At 43.5% G+C, this 19,548-nt stretch overlaps 1 protein-coding gene across 3 annotated transcripts in view; it reads left to right on the forward strand.

Moving 5' to 3' along the window:
- The first annotated feature begins 7,844 nt into the window (after window positions 1–7,844).
- The window catches only part of LOC106581602 (nectin-1), a 344,741-nt gene continuing 333,037 nt past the window's right edge, over window positions 7,845–19,548 (forward strand). For all 3 annotated transcript variants that reach the window (XM_045704179.1, XM_045704181.1, XM_045704180.1), the window contains exon 1: window positions 7,845–8,796. In XM_045704179.1, the coding sequence (XP_045560135.1) occupies window positions 8,751–8,796 (46 nt within the window). In that variant the 5' untranslated portion in view covers window positions 7,845–8,750. The remainder of the gene's footprint in view (window positions 8,797–19,548) is intronic.

Below are 19,548 nucleotides of genomic sequence, written 5' to 3' on the forward strand. Positions count from 1 at the left end.
GCCTATGGAGCTGTTAGGGGAACGGCACCTCCGTACCTTCAGGCTCTGATCAGGCCCTACACCCAAACAAGGGTACTGCGTTCATCCACCTCTGGCCTGCTCGCCTCCCTACCTCTGAGGAAGCACAGTTCCCGCTCAGCCCAGTCAAAACTGTTCGCTGCTCTGGCACCCCAATGGTGGAACAAGCTCCCTCACGACGCCAGAACAGCGGAGTCAATCACCACCTTCCGGAGACACCTGAAACCCCACCTCTTTAAGGAATACCTGGGATAGGATAAAGTAATCCTTCTAACCCCCCCTTAAAACATTTAGATGCACTATTGTAAAGTGGTTGTTCCACTGGATATTATAAGGTGAATGCACCAATTTGTAAGTCGCTCTGGATAAGAGCGTCTGCTAAATGACTTAAATGTAAATGTAAATGACAGGCCCTACTGCCTCTAAACACACAGTCCAGTTCATAGTGAATGATGACAGGTCCTACTGCTGTAAACACACAGTCCAGTTCATAGTGAATGATGGCAGGCCCTACTGTAAACACACAGTCCAGTTCATAGTGAATGATGACAGGTCCTACTGCCTCTAAACACACAGTCCAGTTCATAGTGAATGATGACAGGTCCTACTGCTGTAAACACACAGTCCAGTTCATAGTGAATGATGACAGGTCCTACTGCTGTAAACACACAGTCCAGTTCATAGTGAATGATGTCAGGCCCTACTGCCTGTTAACACACAGTCCAGTTCATAGTGAATGATGACAGGTCCTACTGGCTGTAAACACACAGTCCAGTTCATAGTGAATGATGACAGGTCCTACTGCCTGTTAACACACAGTCCAGTTCATAGTGAATGATGACAGGCCCTACTGCTGTAAACACACAGTCCAGTTCAAAGTGAATGATGGCAGGTGCGTGTGGCAAATGACTTATTTGCATAAAGGCCTATTGTAGCTCTGATTGGCTATGGTGCACAGATCTGCGTATACTCCAGTCCTGAACAAGACAGATGTTTTATTTACTGCAGTGTCTATTATTTGTCCAAACACATGGCCGCTTTGTATATGAACAGATTTTAATCAAATGTAATCTTGCTCAAATGCTGTCGGTTCCATTTTAACCAACAGTGATTTGTGCAAATAATGTTCATGTCTTGATAAGCAATTAGCTCCATAGTATATACGTATTATTGACTGTATGTTTTGTTTATTCCATGTCTAACTTTGTGTTGTTGTATGTGTCGAATTGCTACGCTTTATCTTGGCCAGGTCGCAGTTGCAAATGAGAACTTGTTCTCAACTAGCCTACCTGGTTAAATAAAGGTGAAAAAAATCAATAAATAAAAGTATGTAAATCTTTTTTTGCTAATAATGAAATTGCTTTGTCTGATATGAAAAAAGAGTGAAAAGCAGGTGGAGGACTTTTGAATGCGCTTCCCGATGTTCAAGTCTGAATTGATGGGCTTCCGCCTGTGATTAGGAGTGTCTGGTGCGAGTATACAACATACAGCCTACTGAAGTGACGTAAATGTAAGTGGGGCTCACTCGAGACAGAGTTTTGACATTTTTGCGTCTGGTTGATTTTGAAGGGTCAGACGTCAGGAAGATTGTGAAGGATTAAATACAAATATATATTTTTTCTGTTTTGGAGTTTGAAAATAGTGGCTACTGGCCCAAGAAGGACATATGAAAGCTTGATTATGGCAGGGCTTGAAAACTATTACGGACTACAAAGGGATACACAGCTGAGAGCTGCCCAGTGACGCAAGCCTACCAGACAAGCTAAATTCCTTTAATGCTCGCTTTGAGGAAAGTAACACTTAAGCATGCATGAGAGCACCAGCTGTTCTGGACAACTGTGTGATAACACTCTCAGTAGCCGATGTGAGCAAGACCTTTAAACAGGTCAAAAACAGTTCACAAAGCCACGGGGCTGGATGGATGACATTTTCAACCTCTCCCTGACCGAGTCTGTAATACCTATATGTTTCAAGCAGACCACCATAGTCCCTGTGCCCAAGGAAGCGAAGGTAACCTGCCTAAATTATTACCGCCCCGTAGCACTCACATCTGTAGCCATGAAGTGCTTTGAAAGGCTGGTCATGGCTCACATCAACAGCATTATCCCAAAAACCCTAGACCCACTCCAATTTGCATACCGCCCCAACAGATCCACAGATGATGCAATCTCTATTGCACTCCACACTGCCCTTTCCCACCTGGACAAAAGGAACACCTACGTGAGAATGCTATTCATTAAATACAGCTCAGCGTTCAACACCATAGTACCCTCAAAGCTCATCACTAAGCAAAGACTCTGGGACTAAACACCTCCCTCTGCAACTGGATCCTGGACTTCCTGACGGGCCGCCCCCAGGTGGTAAGGGTAGACAACAACACATCTGCCACGCTGATCCTTAACACTGGGGCCCCTCAGGGGTGTGTACTTAGTCCCCTCATGTGCTCCCTGGTCACCTAATGCTGCATGGCCAAGCACGACTCCAACACCATCTTTAAGTTTGCCGACAACACAACAGTGGTAGGCCTGATCACCGACAACGATGAGACAGTTTATAGGGAGGAACAGGCCCCCATTAACATCGACGGGGCTGTAGTGGAGCGGGTGTAGAGTTTCAAGTTCCTTGGTGTCCACATTACCAACTAATTATCACGGTCCAAACACATCAAGACAGTCGTAAAGAGGGCATGACAATGCCTATTCCCCCTCAAGAGAGTAAAAATATTTGGCAAGAGTCCTCAGATCCACAAAAAGTTCTACAGCTGCACCATCGAGAGTGTGACTGGTTGCATCACCGTCTAGTATGGCAACTGCTCAGCCTCCGACCGCAAGACACAACAGAGGGTAGTGCGTACGTATGGCCCTGTACATCACTGGGGCCAAGTTTCCTGCCAATCAGGACCTCTGTACCAGGCGGTGACAGAGGAAGGCCCATGACTGCATGGCCACGTAGTCGTTGGTGAACAGGGTGTACAGAAGGGGCCTTGAGCACCCACCCTTGTGGGGCCCCAGTGTTGAGGGTCAGTGAAGTCGAGATGTTGTTTCCTACCTTCACCACCTGGGGGCGGCCCGTCAGAAAGTCCAGGACCCAATTGCACAGGGCGGGGTTGAGACCCAGGTCCTCCATCTTGATGATGAGCTTGGAGGGTACTATGGTCTTGAATGCTGAGCTGTAGTCAATGAACAGCATTCTTACATAGGTATTCCTCTTGTCCAGATGGGATAGGGCAGTGTGCAGTGTGATGGCGATTGCATTGTCTGTTGACCTGTTGGGGCGGTATGCAAACTGAAGTGGGTCTAGGGTGGCTGGTAAGGTGGAGGTGATATGATCCTTGACTAGTCTCTCAAAGCACTTCATGATGACAGAAGTGAGTGCTACGGGGCGGTAGTCATTTAGCTCAGTTACCTTTACCCTCGTGTGTATTAGGTATTTGTTGTGAAATTGTTAGATATTACTTGTTAGATATTGCTGCACTGTCAGAACTAGAAGCACAAGCATTTCGCTACACTCGCATTAACACCTGCATCTGACCAATAAAATTGTATTTTAATTTAACATATTACCTCAGTTACCTCGACTGACCATTCCCCCCGCACATTGACTCTGTACCGGTACCCCCTGTATACAGCCTCCACATTGACTCTGTACCGGTACCACCTGTATATAGCCTCCACATTGACTCTGTACCGGTACCCCCTGTATATAGCCTCCACATTGACTCTGTACCGGTACCACCTGTATATAGCCTCCACATTGACTCTGTACCGGTACCCCCTGTATATAGCCTCCACATTGACTCTGTACCGGTACCCCCTGTATATAGCTACCACATTGACTCTGTACCGGTACCCCCTGTATATAGCCTCCACATTGACTCTGTACCGGTACCCCCTGAATATAGCCTCCACATTGACTCTGTACCGGTACCCCCTGAATATAGCCTCCACATTGACTCTGTACCGTAACACCCTGTATATAGCCTCCACATTGACTCTGTACCGGTACCCCCTGAATATAGCCTCCACATTGACTCTGTACCGGTACCCCCTGAATATAGCCTCCACATTGACTCTGTACCGTAACACCCTGTATATAGCCTCCACTTTGACTCTGTACCGGTACCCACTGTATATAGCCTCCACATTGACTCTGTACCGGTACCCCCTGAATATAGCCTCCACATTGACTCTGTACCGGTACCCCCTGAATATAGCCTCCACATGACTCTGTACCACTATTGGTCTGTATGTAGCCAAATGTAGCTGCTGCTCATTCCGTTTGCTTGAAAATTGATAAATGGTTAAAGAAAGTAAGGATGGGTTAGGGTTAGGATGGGTTAGGGTTAGGATGGGTTAGGGGTTTGGGTTAGAATGGTTTAGGGGTTAGGATGGGTTAGGGTTAGAATGGGTTAGGATGGGTTAGGATGGGTTAGGGTTAGGATGGGTTAGGGTGGGTTAGAATGGGTTAGGGGTTAAGGGTTAGAATGGGTTAGGATGGGTTAGGATGGGTTAGGATGGGTTAGGGGTTAGGATGGGTTAGAATGGGTTAGGATGGGTTAGAATGGGTTAGAATGGGTTAGGATGGGTTAGGGGTTAGAGAAAGTAAGGCCTGTGTCCATAGAGACATTTTATTGTATCCGTTATTTTACCAGGTAAGTTGACTGAGAACACGTTCTCATTTACAGCAACGACCTGGGGAATAGTTACAGGGGAGGGGATGAATGAGCCAATTGGAAGCTGGGGATTATTAGGTACCAGCTCCACTGGTTGTACCAGCAGTACTACACCTGCACTGTTAAACGAAGCATTAGTGACATGGCAGGAGATGTTTTGAAACAATTACTGCTTTGCATACAAGCCAGTGAATTCTATGCGTTACAGCTGGATGAGTCAACAGGCGTGGCGGGCCTGGTACAGCTCCTGGTATATGGATGAGTTAACAGGCCTGGTACAGCTCCTGGTATATGGATGAGTTAACAGGCCTGGTACAGCTCCTGGTATATGGATGAGTTAACAGGCCTGGTACAGCTCCTGGTATATGTCCGTTACGTTTACGGGGGTCAATTAAGGAAGACATCCTCTTCTGCAAACCATTGGAAACCAGGACAACAGGAGACAATATTTTTAAAGTACTGGACAACTTTGTGACATCAAATGGACTTTGATGGTCAAGATGTGTTGGTATCTGTACTGATGGCGCAAAAGCCATGACAGGGAGCCATAGTGGAGTGGCAACGCGCCTGCAAGCAGTTGCTCCCGACGCCACTTGGGTCCACTGCAGCATCCACCAAGAGGCTCTTGCTGCCAAGGGAATGCCTGACAGCTTGAAAGACGTTTTGGACACTACAGTGAAAATGGTTAACTTTGTTAAAGCAAGGCCCCTGAACTCGTGTATTTTTTGCACTATGCAATGATATGGGCAGCGACCATGTAACGCTTTTACAACATACAGAAGTCTAGGATTTAGGATTACAGGGACTCTCCACAACTATATTCAATGTGCAGGACAAAATTGAGGCTATGATTAAGAAGTTGGAGCTCTTTTCTGTCTGCATTAACAAGGACAACACACAAGCCTTTCCATCATTGTATGATTTTTTGTGTGTAAATGAACTCAAGTTTACGGACAATGTCAAATGTGATATAGCGAAGCACCTGAGTGAGTTGGGTGAGCAATTACACAGGTACTTTCCTGAAACGGACGACACAAACAACTGGATTCGTTATCACTTTCATGCCCTGCCTCCAGTCCACTTACCGATATCTGAACAAGAGAGCCTCATCGAAATTGCAACAAACGGTTCTGTGAAAACGTAATTTAATCACAAGCCGTTGCCAGATTTCTGGATAGGGCTGCGCTCAGAGTACCCTGCCTTGGCAAATCGCGCTGTTAAGACACAGATGCCCTTTGCAACCACGTACCTATGTGAGAGTGGATTCTTGGCCCTCACTAGCATGAAAACTAAATACAGGCACAGACTGTGTGTGGAAAATGATTTAAGACTGAGACTCTCTCCAATACAACCCAACATTGCAGAGTTATGTGGATCCTTTCAAACACACCCTTCTCATTGACCTGTGGTGAGTTATTCACAATTTTCGATAAACAAATTAGGTTTTATATGTAAGATGGTTAAATAAAGAGCAAAATTATTGATTATTATTATATTATTATTTGTTCCCTGGTCCTATAAGAGCTCTTTGTCCTTTCCCATGAGCTGGGTTGTGACAAAAGCTCACACCTATTCTAATGTTTAATAAATGTATCGTATTGTGTGTGTTTTGCAGGCTTTCAATGATGGCAAAAAAACAAGATTTGAGAGTGTGCTGACCCTGGTGCTAGAGGGGGTACAGCTGGAGGTTGAATGTTTGAAGGGGTACGCTGACCCTGGTGCTAGAGGGGGTACAGCTGGAGGTTGAATGTTTGAAGGGGTACGCTGACCCTGGTGCTAGAGGGGGTACAGCTGGAGGTTGAATGTTTGAAGGGGTACGCTGACCCTGGTGCTAGAGGGGGTACAGCTGGAGGTTGAATGTTTAAAGGGGTACGCTGACCCTGGTGCTAGAGGGGGTACAGCTGGAGGTTGAATATTTAAAGGGGTACGCTGACCCTGGTGCTAGAGGGGGTACGCAGCTGGTTGAAGGTTTGACGGGGTACGGGACTATAAAAAGGTTGGGAACCATTGCACTAGACAATTCATGTGTTCTTGTTCTGAATGGAGGATAACGTGTAGGCAAATTGCTTTGTGTTGTCATGTCCATCTTTACTAGTAATGGCTGGGATGTATTACTAGTAATGGGTTGGATGGGTTATTTGGATGGGTTATTTGGATGGGTTATTTGGATGGGTTATTTATCCAAGTCCCACTTGGATGGGTTATTTGGATGGGTTATTTGGATGGGTTATTTATCCAAGTCCCACTTGGATGGGTTATTTGCTGTGCAAGACAGCCTTTGATCCCATCGTCTGAAATGTCTCCTAGTGCCAGGACGAGCTCTTTCCTATTCTTGGCGATAACATCTGCCTTGTTTTTACACCGAAAGCAAATAATAAAACAATGTATGTCTGTTATCCAAAGCAGTCCTTTCAGGACCAAGTGTTCATCCATTTTTGCAACAAAGGAATGAGAGACTGTCTGTTGTATGAGTTGACAGAAAACACACGACTTTTACAGAATGACGTAGCTGAGTGATATAATTTTATGACATGACTGTTGTAATCATTCATTTTGAATTACTCATGAAATGAATGAAGCCATCTAATGAAAATGTAGATGGCTTGAATCTGGTTCCATTTTGTGTTTCATGTAAACTCTACACAGTTGCGTTCTGTGAGTGTCACAATGTAGGCTGATCCTCCATTTCATTTGTGCAACATCCATAGGTTAGGCTGTACACTGCAATATGAATGTCAATACACACAATAGACTGACTGGAAAGGTGATTTCCCACAGTCAAAGTCCTGCAATAAGAGCTAACATGCTAATTCCTCTGTAAACTCTATATAGCTTTGTTCTGTGAGTGTCACTGAGTAGACTGACGCCCCGTTTAATGGGTGCACAATCCATAGGTAGAAATATACTGTAAGTATGCCCCCAATGCAATTCTAAAGTCGAATACATCCACAGTGCGATTTAAATTGATTAAAATGAACTAATTGTCTTTCGTTGAATTTATATAACAACAGTCAGACCTTGATTAGCATTATCTAGCGCAAACATGCCATGATTCCACTATTTGTATCCGTTTGAATCATTTTCAAAGGGGAATTTTATTTTGAAGGCGAACCGCAAATTCCAATATTGTGGCTAATTCTTATTGTGGCTAGCTTCACATCAGAGTCTAACGTCACCGACTCGGATTTGTGCTCGGAGCTTGTCAACCCGACTACATTATGCCAGGTCAGGTTGTGGTGTTTATGTGGGGGAAATCCGCATAGCGGGATTGCATGCTGTTTAATGAACACATACATAGTATTTTCGTCGAATAAACTACCGGATACAAATCTGCTGTGACTCCTGAGTCCACGGAGGGAGAAACAGAAAACTATACATCTCCCGATTCCATTGTCGGCAGAAAGAGGGAACTTCGGCTATTGTTTTGTCCTAAAAAAAAAAAAAAAAGTGAAGAAGACCTTTGCAGATCTGTTGGATATCATCTGAACTCTAACGACCCAACCCGTTTTGAACTATCCATTGTGTTTCATTGTGTTTCATGGAACTTGCCATTGAGATATCGAGGACCTTCCGCCCCTTCGCCTCTATTCCAACATACTGGAGGCTATAGCAGTGGCGACCCGCAGCATTGGATGAGACACGGGATTCAAGGTAGACTGGGGATAGTCTGCTGCCTGACTTGACCACAATACAAACCTGTTTTTGGACGATTTCTATCCCCCCCCACCACCACACCGTTCACCTAACTCCGTTTGATAGGTACAACGACATCTCGTTTGTTCGGTTGTGCGTAAAAGATCTAAACATCAATCCACGGTACGGACACCGACTCGACGTGCGTAGTTGAAAAGCTCCTGACCGTTGGAATAACCACAGTCAGTCAATAATTGATGTTTTCCACGTCGGTTCATTAGCTTGAAAGTATTTCCAAACCGACACCGGTTCTCAAGGTAACGGCGTATTCCCAACATACCTTGTGTAAATCATTTTGGAGTGAATTTATCCAATCCTCTAAAGGGAAGCGATCACATAAGTTCCGGAGAGTTCAAGCGCCGTGGCGATGTTGGCGAGTGTTTGGATTGTCCTCCTGGCTGTCAACATACAAGGTAAGCACTGGAAATACAATTCACATTGTTTTATTAGCAGTTTTCTCCATGGATATGCTAGTTTGTGTCAATATTTAGAATAACATGTCAACAAATACATGTTTTTGTTTCAAATTAGGAGCCAAATGCCTATCCGATGTTTTAAGAATAAATTAAAACACATTTTCACTTCACATATTTACAATGCAAATAATTGTTTATTTTACTAATTGATTTCTAATGCATTTCGTTACATCAATTCCGTGTCAGTAGACTCGGTGCAGTGAAATGCCCGTGATAACAGGTAGATGGCGACAGTAATGTCTCAACACCCATAACATGTTCACACAACACAACGTAACGAGACGCAGTTCCTATTGATTTAGCCCAGGTGATCACAAGCCTCGCAACCTCCCAGTATGTCTAGTTAGATATCAACATACTGTAGCAGGAGAGGTCGAGCACTAGGCTATGTTCTGTTCAGTAACCTTTTGGGGGATTTTACAGATGTTATGATAGACTACAATATTTTTTTGGGGGGGAAATGTGACTTATATGAATGCCTTATTCTCTCGTGTTTATAAACATCGCAACAAAATAACAATGCAATACATTGCTACTCTATTGTATATCAAATCAAATCAAATGTTACTGGTCACTTACACATATTTAGCAGATGTAATTGCGAGTGTTGCGAAATACTTCCTAGCTCCAACAGTGCAGTAGTATCTAACAATTCACAACAAATACACACAAATCTAAAAGTAAAAAAAATGGAATGAAGAAATATATAAATCTTAGATGGAGCAGTGTCGGAGTGGTATACACTAAAATACAGTAGAATAGAATACAGTATATACATATGAGATGAGTAAAGCAGTAGAATAGAATACAGTATTTACATATGAGATGTAAACATTATTAAAGTGACTAGTGTTCCATTATTAAAGTGACCAGTGATTCCAAGTCTATGTATATGGGGCAGCAGCCTCTAAGGTGCAGGGTTATGTAACTGGGTGGAAGCCACCTACTGATGGCTATTTAATAGTCTGATGGCCTTGAGATAGAAGCTGTTTTCAGTCTCTCGGTCCCAGCTTTGATGCACCTGTACTGACCTCGCCTTCTGGATGATAGCGGGGTGAACAGGCAGTGGCTCGGGTGGTTGTTGTCCTTGATGATCTTTTTGACCTTCCTGTGACATCGGGTGCTGTAGCTGTCCTGGAGGGCAGGTAGTTTGCCCCCGGTGATGCGTTGGGCAGACCTCACTACCCTCTGGAGAGTCCTGCGGTTGTGGGCGGAGCAGCTGCCGTACCAGGCGGTGATACAGCCCCGACAGGATGATCTCAATTGTGCATCTGTAAAAGTTTGTGAGGGTCTTAGGGGCCAAGCTGAATTTCTTCTAATCAGACACCTTCTGAATGGAATAGCCTTAGCAGCCTCTAATCAGACACCATCTGAATAGCCTTAGCAGCCTCTAATCAGACACCATCTGAATGGAATAGCAGCCTCTAATCAGACACCATCGGAATAGCCTTAGCAGCCTCTAATCAGACACCATCTGAATAGCCTTAGCAGCCTCTAATCAGACACCATCTGAATGGAATAGCAGCCTCTACTCAGACACCATCTGAATAGCCTTAGCAGCCTCTAATCAGACACCATCTGAATGGAATAGCAGCCTCTACTCAGACACCATCTGAAAGGAATAGCAGCCTCTACTCAGACACCATCTGAATAGCCTTAGCAGCCTCTAATCAGACACCATCTGAATAGCCTTAGCATCCTCTAATCAGACACCATCTGAATAGCCTTAGCAGCCTCTAATCAGACACCATCTGAATGGAATAGCAGCCTCTAATCAGACACCATCTGAATAGCCTTAGCAGCCTCTACTCAGACACCATCTGAATAGCCTTAGCAGCCTCTAATCAGACACCATCTGAATGGAATAGCAGCCTCTAATCAGACACCATCTGAATAGCCTTAGCAGCCTCTAATCAGACACCATCTGAATGGAATAGCAGCCTCTAATCAGACACCATCGGAATAGCCTTAGCAGCCTCTACTTGGCTTGACGTGTCCACATCTGTTCTAAGGGATGACATCATCAACCATCAAACTACCAATGTGTTCTTCCTGGTACAAACGGATAATTACACAGTAATGACACATAATGAAGACATTATTGTTCTAATCTAATCTTGCCAATCTTATTTCCCCACGGGACAGTGAACTTTCCGTTCATTATGATGCACTGGTGAGTGATTGATCATTGGAATAACCATCAACCATTGAAGTGACAGTTATAATTTTCTGACTGCGGGATTTTTTTTATGGTGAAATACTACTGTAGTTTGAAGAACGGCGTTTTAAAACATCTAATATATTTGTGCATATTTACATGAGACAGAGGGCCATCCCTCATCACATTCTATAGGGCCTGGTGTATTTCTGTGGGCCTGGTGTATTTCTGTGGGCCTGGTGTATTTCTGTGGGCCTGGTGTATTTCTGCTGGTGTATTTCTGTGGGCCTGGTGTATTTCTGTGGGCCTGGTGTATTTCTGTGGGCCTGGTGTATTTCTGTGGGCTTGGTGTATTTCTGTGGGCCTGGTGTATTTCTGTGGGCCTGGTGTATTTCTGTGGGCCTGGTGTATTTCTGTGGGCTTGGTGTATTTCTGTGGGCCTGGTGTATTTCTGTGGGCCTGGTGTATTTCTGTGGGCCTGGTGTATTTCTGTGGGCCTGGTGTATTTCTGTGGGCCTGGTGTATTTCTGTGGGCTTGGTGTATTTCTGTGGGCCTGGTGTATTTCTGTGGGCCTGGTGTATTTCTGTGGGCCTGGTGTATTTCTGTGGGCCTGGTGTATTTCTGTGGGCCTGGTGTATTTCTGTGGGCCTGGTGTATTTCTGTGGGCCTGGTGTATTTCTGTGGGCCTGGTGTATTTCTGTGGGCATAGACGTCCTAAATCAAGGATTATACCACTACGCAGTATTTCTCTATAAGGTTTTGGTGTGTTTGTAAGAGCAGAGTTTGCTGTGTCCGTAAACCCAGGATTATAGCAAGCAATTTGAATGAATGGTTTGTATACCCACCCTCCCTCAACCCTACCACCTGTTTTCAGCATTGTGACTTAGAGCCTTTCCTTCCTTTCATTACAAACCGTGGATTTATCCCAAATGGCACCCTGTATCCTGTGTAGGGTGCTACTCTTGACAAGAGCCCTATGGAAATGGATGCCATTTGAGTCACACTCCATGTGTGATAGGTCTTCTGTCTCAGTGTAGTGTACCTACCGGAGGAAACCGCTTACTGAAATAATACCAGCACATTATTGAAATCACTTTAAGCTTCCGCTCTGTAAATTATCTTTGGAAATACAGCCTTTTAAGTGTGAAATGTGTAGTTGTGAGAATTTACTGGTTGATACATGCAGTACAATAGAGATGTGTAGTAACTGGTCTGGATGAGATGTGTAGTACTATAGAGATGTGTAGTACTATAGAGATGTGTAGTACTATAGAGATGTGTAGTAACTGGTCTGGATGAGATATGTAGTACTATAGAGATTAGAGGTCGACCGATTAATCGGAATGGCCGATTAATTAGGGCCGATTTCAAGTTTTCATAACAATCGGTAATCGGTATTTTTGGCCACCGATTTGCCGAATTTTTATTTTTATTAAAAAAAAAAAAATTAAATAAAAAAAACAAACATTTTTTTTATTTTTATTTTTTTTATTTGTATTATTATTTTTATTTTTGTACACCTTTATTTAACTGGGCAAGTCAGATTAAGAACACATTCTTATTTACAATGACGGCCTAGAAACGGGGGTTAACTGCCTTGTTCAGGGGGGGGATTCGTTTCTTCAACCTTCGGTTACCAGTCCAACGCTCTAACCACCTGCCTTACATTGCACTCCACAAGGATTAACAGGCTGACTACCTGTAACTCGAGGGCAGCAAGAAGCAAAGGTAAGTTGCTAGCTAGCATTAGACTTATAAAAAACTCTCAGTCTTAACATAATCACTAGTTAACTACACATGGTTGATGATATTACTAGTTTATCTAACGTGTCCTGCGTTGCATATAATCGATGCGGTGCCTGTTAATTTTCATTGAATCACAGCCTACTTCGACAAACATGTGTTGATTTAACAAGCGCATTTGCGAAAAAAGTACTGTCGTTGCACCAATGTACCCAACCATAAACATCAATGCCTAACAGGAATATTCTTTCACCCGTTAGATAAAATACAGAACGGTTCCGTATGTCACTGAAAGAAAAAAAAACGTTTTGTTTTCGAGATGATAGTTTCCGATATTCGACCATATTAATGACCTAAGGCTCGTATTTCTGTGTGTTTATTATATTATAATTAAGTCTATAATTTGACAGAGCAGTCTGACTGAGCGGTGGTAGGCACCAGCAGGCTCGTAAGCATTCATTCAAACAGCACTTTCGTGCGTTTTGCCAGCAGCCCTTCGCTGTGCTTCAAGCATTGCGCTGTTTATGACTTCAACCTGGGTGGGTATAATTTGTGGAACGTTCCAACAGGAATCTATTACAAAAACTTCGTCAATAACAAGGTTTCCAAAAAACAACGCCATACAAAGTTGTACAGCGGCAGAATAAGATACCGGGTAGGGAGTGGTCTATTTCATTGCGTTTTTCACTCATCACGTTTATTCCGAAAAATGTCTGTCCTCACATGTCTGTTTGCCTATGGACAAACATTAAGAATAAGCTACGTGGTGAGTTGATGCCTATTCGGCAGCTAGTTAGCTAGGTTTGTATGCGTTGCTACTTTGTATGCGTTGTTGGTTGGCAACCTTTTACTTTACGTTTTTTTGGAACAGATTCCTGTTGGAACGTTCCACAAATTATACCCACCCCTTCAAGCCTGTCAACTCCCAAGATGAGGCTGGTGTAACCGATGTGAAATGTCTAGCTAGTTAGCCGGGTGCACGCTAATAGCGTTTCAAACGTCACTCGCTCTGAGACTTGGAGTAGTTGTTCCCCTTGCTCTGCATGGGTAACGCTGCTTCGAGGGTGGCTGTTGTCGATGTGTTCCTGGTTTGAGCCCAGGTAGGAGCGAGGAGAGGGACGGAAGCTATACTGTTACACTGGCAATACTAAAGTGCATATAAGAACATCCAATAGTCAAAGGTATATGAAATAAAAATGGTATAGAGAGAAATAGTCCTATAATTCCTATAATAACTACAACCTAAAACTTCGTACCTGGGAATATTGAAGACTCATGTTAAAAGGAACCACCAGCTTTCATATGTTCCCATGTTCAGAGCAAGGCACTTAAACGTTAGCTTTCTTACTTGGCACATATTGCACTTTTACTTTCTTCTCCAACACTTTGTTTTGCATTATTTAAACCAAATTGAACATGTTCCATTATTTATTTGAGGCTAAATTGATTTTATTGATGTATTATATTAAGTTAAAATAAGTGTTCATTCAGTATTGTTGTAATTGTCATTATTACAAAAATAAATAAATAAATAATCGGCCGATTAATTGGCAGTGGTTTTTTTGGCCCTCCAATAATCGGTATCGGCGCTGAAAAAAATCATAATCGGTCGACCTCTAATAGAGATTTGTAGTGCTATAGAGATGTGTAGTGCTATAGAGATGTGTAGTGCTATAGAGATGTGTAGTGCTATAGAGATGTGTAGTGCTATAGAGATGTGTAGTGCTATAGAGATTTGTAGTTAGTACTAGGGGTGTAGCCTAGTGGTTAGAGCGTTGGACTAGTAACCGAAAGGTTGCAAGTTCGAAACCCTGGGCTGACAAGGTACAACTCTGTCGTTCTGCCCCTGAACAAGGCAGTTAACCCACTGTTCCTAGGCCGTCATTGGAAATAAGAATTTGTTCTTAACTGACTTTCCTAGTTAAATAAAGGTAAAAAAAACGGCCTAATTGGCGTCCAAAAATACCGATTTCCGATTGTTATGAAAACTTGAAACGGGCCCTAATTAATCGGCCATTCCGATTAATCGGTCAACCTCTAATAAAGATGTTTAGTACTATAGAGATGTTTACTACTATAGAGATTTGTAGTGCTATAGAGATTTGTATACTATAGATATGTGTAGTACTATAGAGATGTGTAGTGACTGGTCTGGATGAGATGTGTAATACTATAGAGATGTGTAGTACTTTAGAGATGTGTAGTAGATACGTTAAAGAAGATTTCTGATCTAAACCCCTTCCATTTAGCTCCTCCCATCTTGGTAGGCATGAAATAAACACGGGATGTGTCACAAATGGCACCGTATTCCCTTTGTAGTGCACTACTTTTGACCAGGACCCATAGGGAACTATATAGGGAATAGGGTGCCATTTAGGATGTACAATGAGGGTCCTAAGATGTTTCTGCTATTGTTCATCTCTTCAGCTCTCGCACACTGCACTGGGCCTTGTGACGTGATGTGTGAGACTGACTGATGCACTACTTTGATCAAATGGGGCCTGTCTGATGTACATTGAGTTAATCACTGTGCTTGTAGAGAAGATCAGGATTAAATAGTTCTCTGGGGAGCTAGGGATTCACGCTGCCGGAGACAGCGTTTCAAGCTGCTCAATCAAGGTAAGTGGAAAAGGTCCTAGTTCTCTCTATTTGTATGAAGGAACGTTGGAGTTGGTTTGTTCTAGGTCTCATTGTCCATCCACATCAGACATGATCATGACACGCATGTTAAAATACCAAAACCAACTACCGTAAATTCCGGACTATAAGCCGCAACTTTTTTTTCCCACGCTTTGAACCTCGTGGCTTAAACAATGACGCAGCTAATATATGGATTTTTCCCGCTTTCAAAAATTTTTTCTCCAAAAAAACACATTCTGTGACGTGCTCAGTTTTTTGGCGGCATGAAGCTTCCATTAGACCAATGAAATTGCCGAACGGGTTAACCTGTTATGGCTAGGGGGCAGTATTTTCACGGCTGGATAAAAAACATACCCGATTTAATCTGGTTACTACTCCTGCCCAGTAACTAGAATATGCATATAATTATTGGCTTTGGATAGAAAACACCCTAAAGTTTCTAAAACTGTTTGAATGGTGTCTGTGAGTATAACAGAACTCATATGGCAGGCAAAAACCTGAGAAGATTTCATGCAGGAAGTGGCCTGTCTGACAAGGTGTCGTTCTTCTTGTCTCTGTTTATTGAAGAGTGAGGATCTTAGCTGTCCCGTGACACTTCCTACGGCTGCCATAGGCTCTCAGAAGGCGGCAAAACGCTGAATCGTGGCTTTGCAGGCTCTGGCTGAAACAAAGTAGCGCGTTTGGGTAGTGGCTGGTTACAGTACTGTGAGACTCAGGCTCGTGCCCGCGTCGACCGAAAGCTTTGTTTTCTTTCCTCTGTTTAGCTAAATGGACATTCCCGGTCGGAATATTATCGCTTTTTACGAGAAAAATGGCATAAAAATGGATTTTAAACAGCGGTTGACATGCTTCGAAGTACGGTAATGGAATATTTAGATTTTTTGTGTCACGAATTGCGCCATGCGCACGACCCTTCTTTACCATTCGGATAGTGTCTGGGACGCACGAACAAAACGCCGCTATTCGGATATAACGATGGATTATTTTGGACCAAACCAACATTTGTTATTGAAGTAGCAGTCCTGGGAGTGCATTCTGACGAAGACAACAAAAGGTAATCAAACTTTTATAATAGTAAATCTGATATTCGTGAGTGCTAAACTTGCCGGGTGTCTAAATAGCTAGCCCGTGATGGCTGGGCTATGTACTTAGAATATTGCAAAATGTGCTTTCACCAAAAAGCTATTTTAAAATCGGACATATCGAGTGCATAGAGGAGTTCTGTATCTATAATTCTTAAAATAATTGTTATGCCTTTTGTGAACGTTTATCGTGAGTAATTTAGTAAATTGTTAGCAAATTCCTCCGGAAGTTTGCGGGGGGTATGCTAGTTCTGAACGTCACATGCTAATGTAAAAAGCAGTTTTTTGATATAAATATGAACTTGATTGAACAAAACATGCATGTATTGTATAATATAATGTCCTAGGTGTGTCATCTGATGAAGATCATTACATTTACATTTACATTTAAGTCATTTAGCAGACGCTCTTATCCAGAGCGACTTACAAATTGGTGCATTCACCTTATGATATCCAGTGGAACAACCACTTTACAATAGTGCATCTAAATCTTTTAAGGGGGGGGGTTAGAAGGATTACTTTATCCTATCCTAGGTATTCCTTAAAGAGGTGGGGTTTCAGGTGTCTCCGGAAGGTGGTGATTGACTCCGCTGTCCTGGCGTCGTGAGGGAGCTTGTTCCACCATTGGGGTGCCAGAGCAGCGAACAGTTTTGACTGGGCTGAGCGGGAACTGTGCTTCCTCAGAGGTAGGGGGGCCAGCAGGCCAGAGGTGGATGAACGCAGTGCCCTTGTTTGGGTGTAGGGCCTGATCAGAGCCTGAAGGTATGGAGGTGCCGTTCCCTTCACAGCTCATCAAAGGTTAGTGCTGCATTTAGCTGTCTTCTGGGTTTTTGTGACATTATATGCTAGCTTGAAAAATGGGTGTCTGATTATTTCTGGCTGGGTACTCTGCTGACATAATCTAATGTTTTGCTTTCGTTGTAAAGCCTTTTTGAAATCGGACAGTGTGGTTAAGGTCTAACAACTTTTTGTTTACTGTTTACATTAAATCAAGCGCTCTCAAACTTCCCATCATTCTGATTACGGTAGTCATTTTGTCACCCTCATCATGGCAAAGACACGGAGAAATGCATATGATGCAGCTTTCAAGTTGAAGGCGATTGATCTGGCTGTTGGAAAAGGAAATAGAGCTGCTGCACGGGAGCTTGGTCTTAATGAGTCGATGATAAGACGTTGGAAACAGCAGCGTGAGGAATTGACTCAGTGCAAAGAGACAACTAAAGCTTACTGCTAATTTTTTATTTTTAAAGTTAATTTGTTTCAATGGTCCGGTAGGCACCTGCGGCTTATAGACATGTGCGGCTTATTTATGTTCAAAATAAAAAAAATTTAATTCAGTGGGTGCGGCTTATATTCAGGTGCGCTTAATAGTCCGGAAATTACGGTATATTAAATTGGATACAGGTCAAATCACACATGAAACATTCATGGACATGTAGCTAGCTACTGCAGCTGTTGCTAGTTTGTCCTGGGAGATGAACTATGGGTTGCTATATTACCTGACATGCATGGCCTTCTGTTCAGCTGGTTCTTTGTAATCAACCAAAATCGTGCGTTTCTCTACTCTGACGATGAATCGACAGATAAAAAGGGAAACCTAGTTAGTTTCTAGTTAGTTACCTTTAATTAATCTCTCCTCGTTGGTCTTTCAAGCATCCATGTGGGTTTATATCGCCCTGATATCCACGTGGGTTTGTGTTTCCCTGATATCCACGTGGATTTGTCTCCCTGATATCCACGTGGGTTTGTATCTCCCTGATATCCACGTGGGTTTGTCTCCCTGACATCCACGTGGGTGTGTCTCCCTGACATCCACGTGGGTTTGTGTTTCCCTGATATCCACGTGGGTTTGTCTCCCTGATATCCACGTGGGTGTGTCTCCCTGATATCCACGTGGGTTTGTCTCCCTGATATCCACGTGGGTTTGTGTTTCCCTGATATCCATGTGGGTTTGTCTCCCTGATATCCACGTGGGTTTGTGTTTCCCTGATATCCACGTGGGTTTGTGTTTCCCTGATATTCACGTGGGTTTGTCTCCCTGATATCCACGTGGGTTTGTCTCCCTGATATCCACGTGGGTTTGTGTTTCCCTGATATCCACGTGGGTTTGTATCTCCCTGACATCCACGTGGGTTGTGTCTCCCTGATATCCACGTGGGTTTGTCTCCCTGATATCCACGTGGGTTTGTCTCCCTGATATCCATGTGGGTTTGTCTCCCTGATATCCACGTGGGTTTGTGTTTCCCTGATATCCACGTGGGTTTGTGTTTCCCTGATATTCACGTGGGTTTGTCTCCCTGATATCCACGTGGGTTTGTCTCCCTGATATCCACGTGGGTTTGTGTTTCCCTGATATCCACGTGGGTTTGTATCTCCCTGACATCCACGTGGGTGTGTCTCCCTGATATCCACGTGGGTGTGTCTCCCTGATATCCACGTGGGTTTGTCTCCCTGATATCCACGTGGGTTTGTCTCCCTGATATCCACGTGGGTTTGTCTCCCTGATATCCACGTGGGTTTGTCTCCATGATATCCACGTGGGTGTGTCTCCCTGATATCCACGTGGGTTTGTCTCCCTGATATCCACGTGGGTTTGTCTCCCTGATATCCACGTGGGTTTGTCTCCCTGATATCCACGTGGGTTTGTATCTCCCTGATATCCAATAAGGAGGGGACTTCAAATCAAACTTTTTTTGTCACTTGCGCCAAATACAACAGGTGTAGCACACCTTCCTGTGAAATGCTTACTTACATGCCCTTTACCAACAATGCAGTTTTTAGAAAATAGAGTTAAGAAAATATTTACTAAATGAGCTAAAGTAAAATAATAATAATAATAATACCAATAAGGAGGCTATATACAGGGGGTACCGGTACAGAGTCAATGTGGAGGCTATATTCAGGGGGTGCTGGTACAGAGTCAATGTGGAGGCTATATACAGGGGGTACCGGTACAGAGTCAATGTGGAGGCTATATACAGGGGGTACCGGTACAGAGTCAATGTGGAGGCTATATACAGGGGGTACCGGTACAGAGTCAATGTGGAGGCTATATACAGGGGGTA

Source organism: Salmo salar, chromosome ssa20 (assembly GCF_905237065.1).
Source record: "Salmo salar chromosome ssa20, Ssal_v3.1, whole genome shotgun sequence".
NCBI classification, from domain to species: domain Eukaryota; kingdom Metazoa; phylum Chordata; class Actinopteri; order Salmoniformes; family Salmonidae; genus Salmo; species Salmo salar.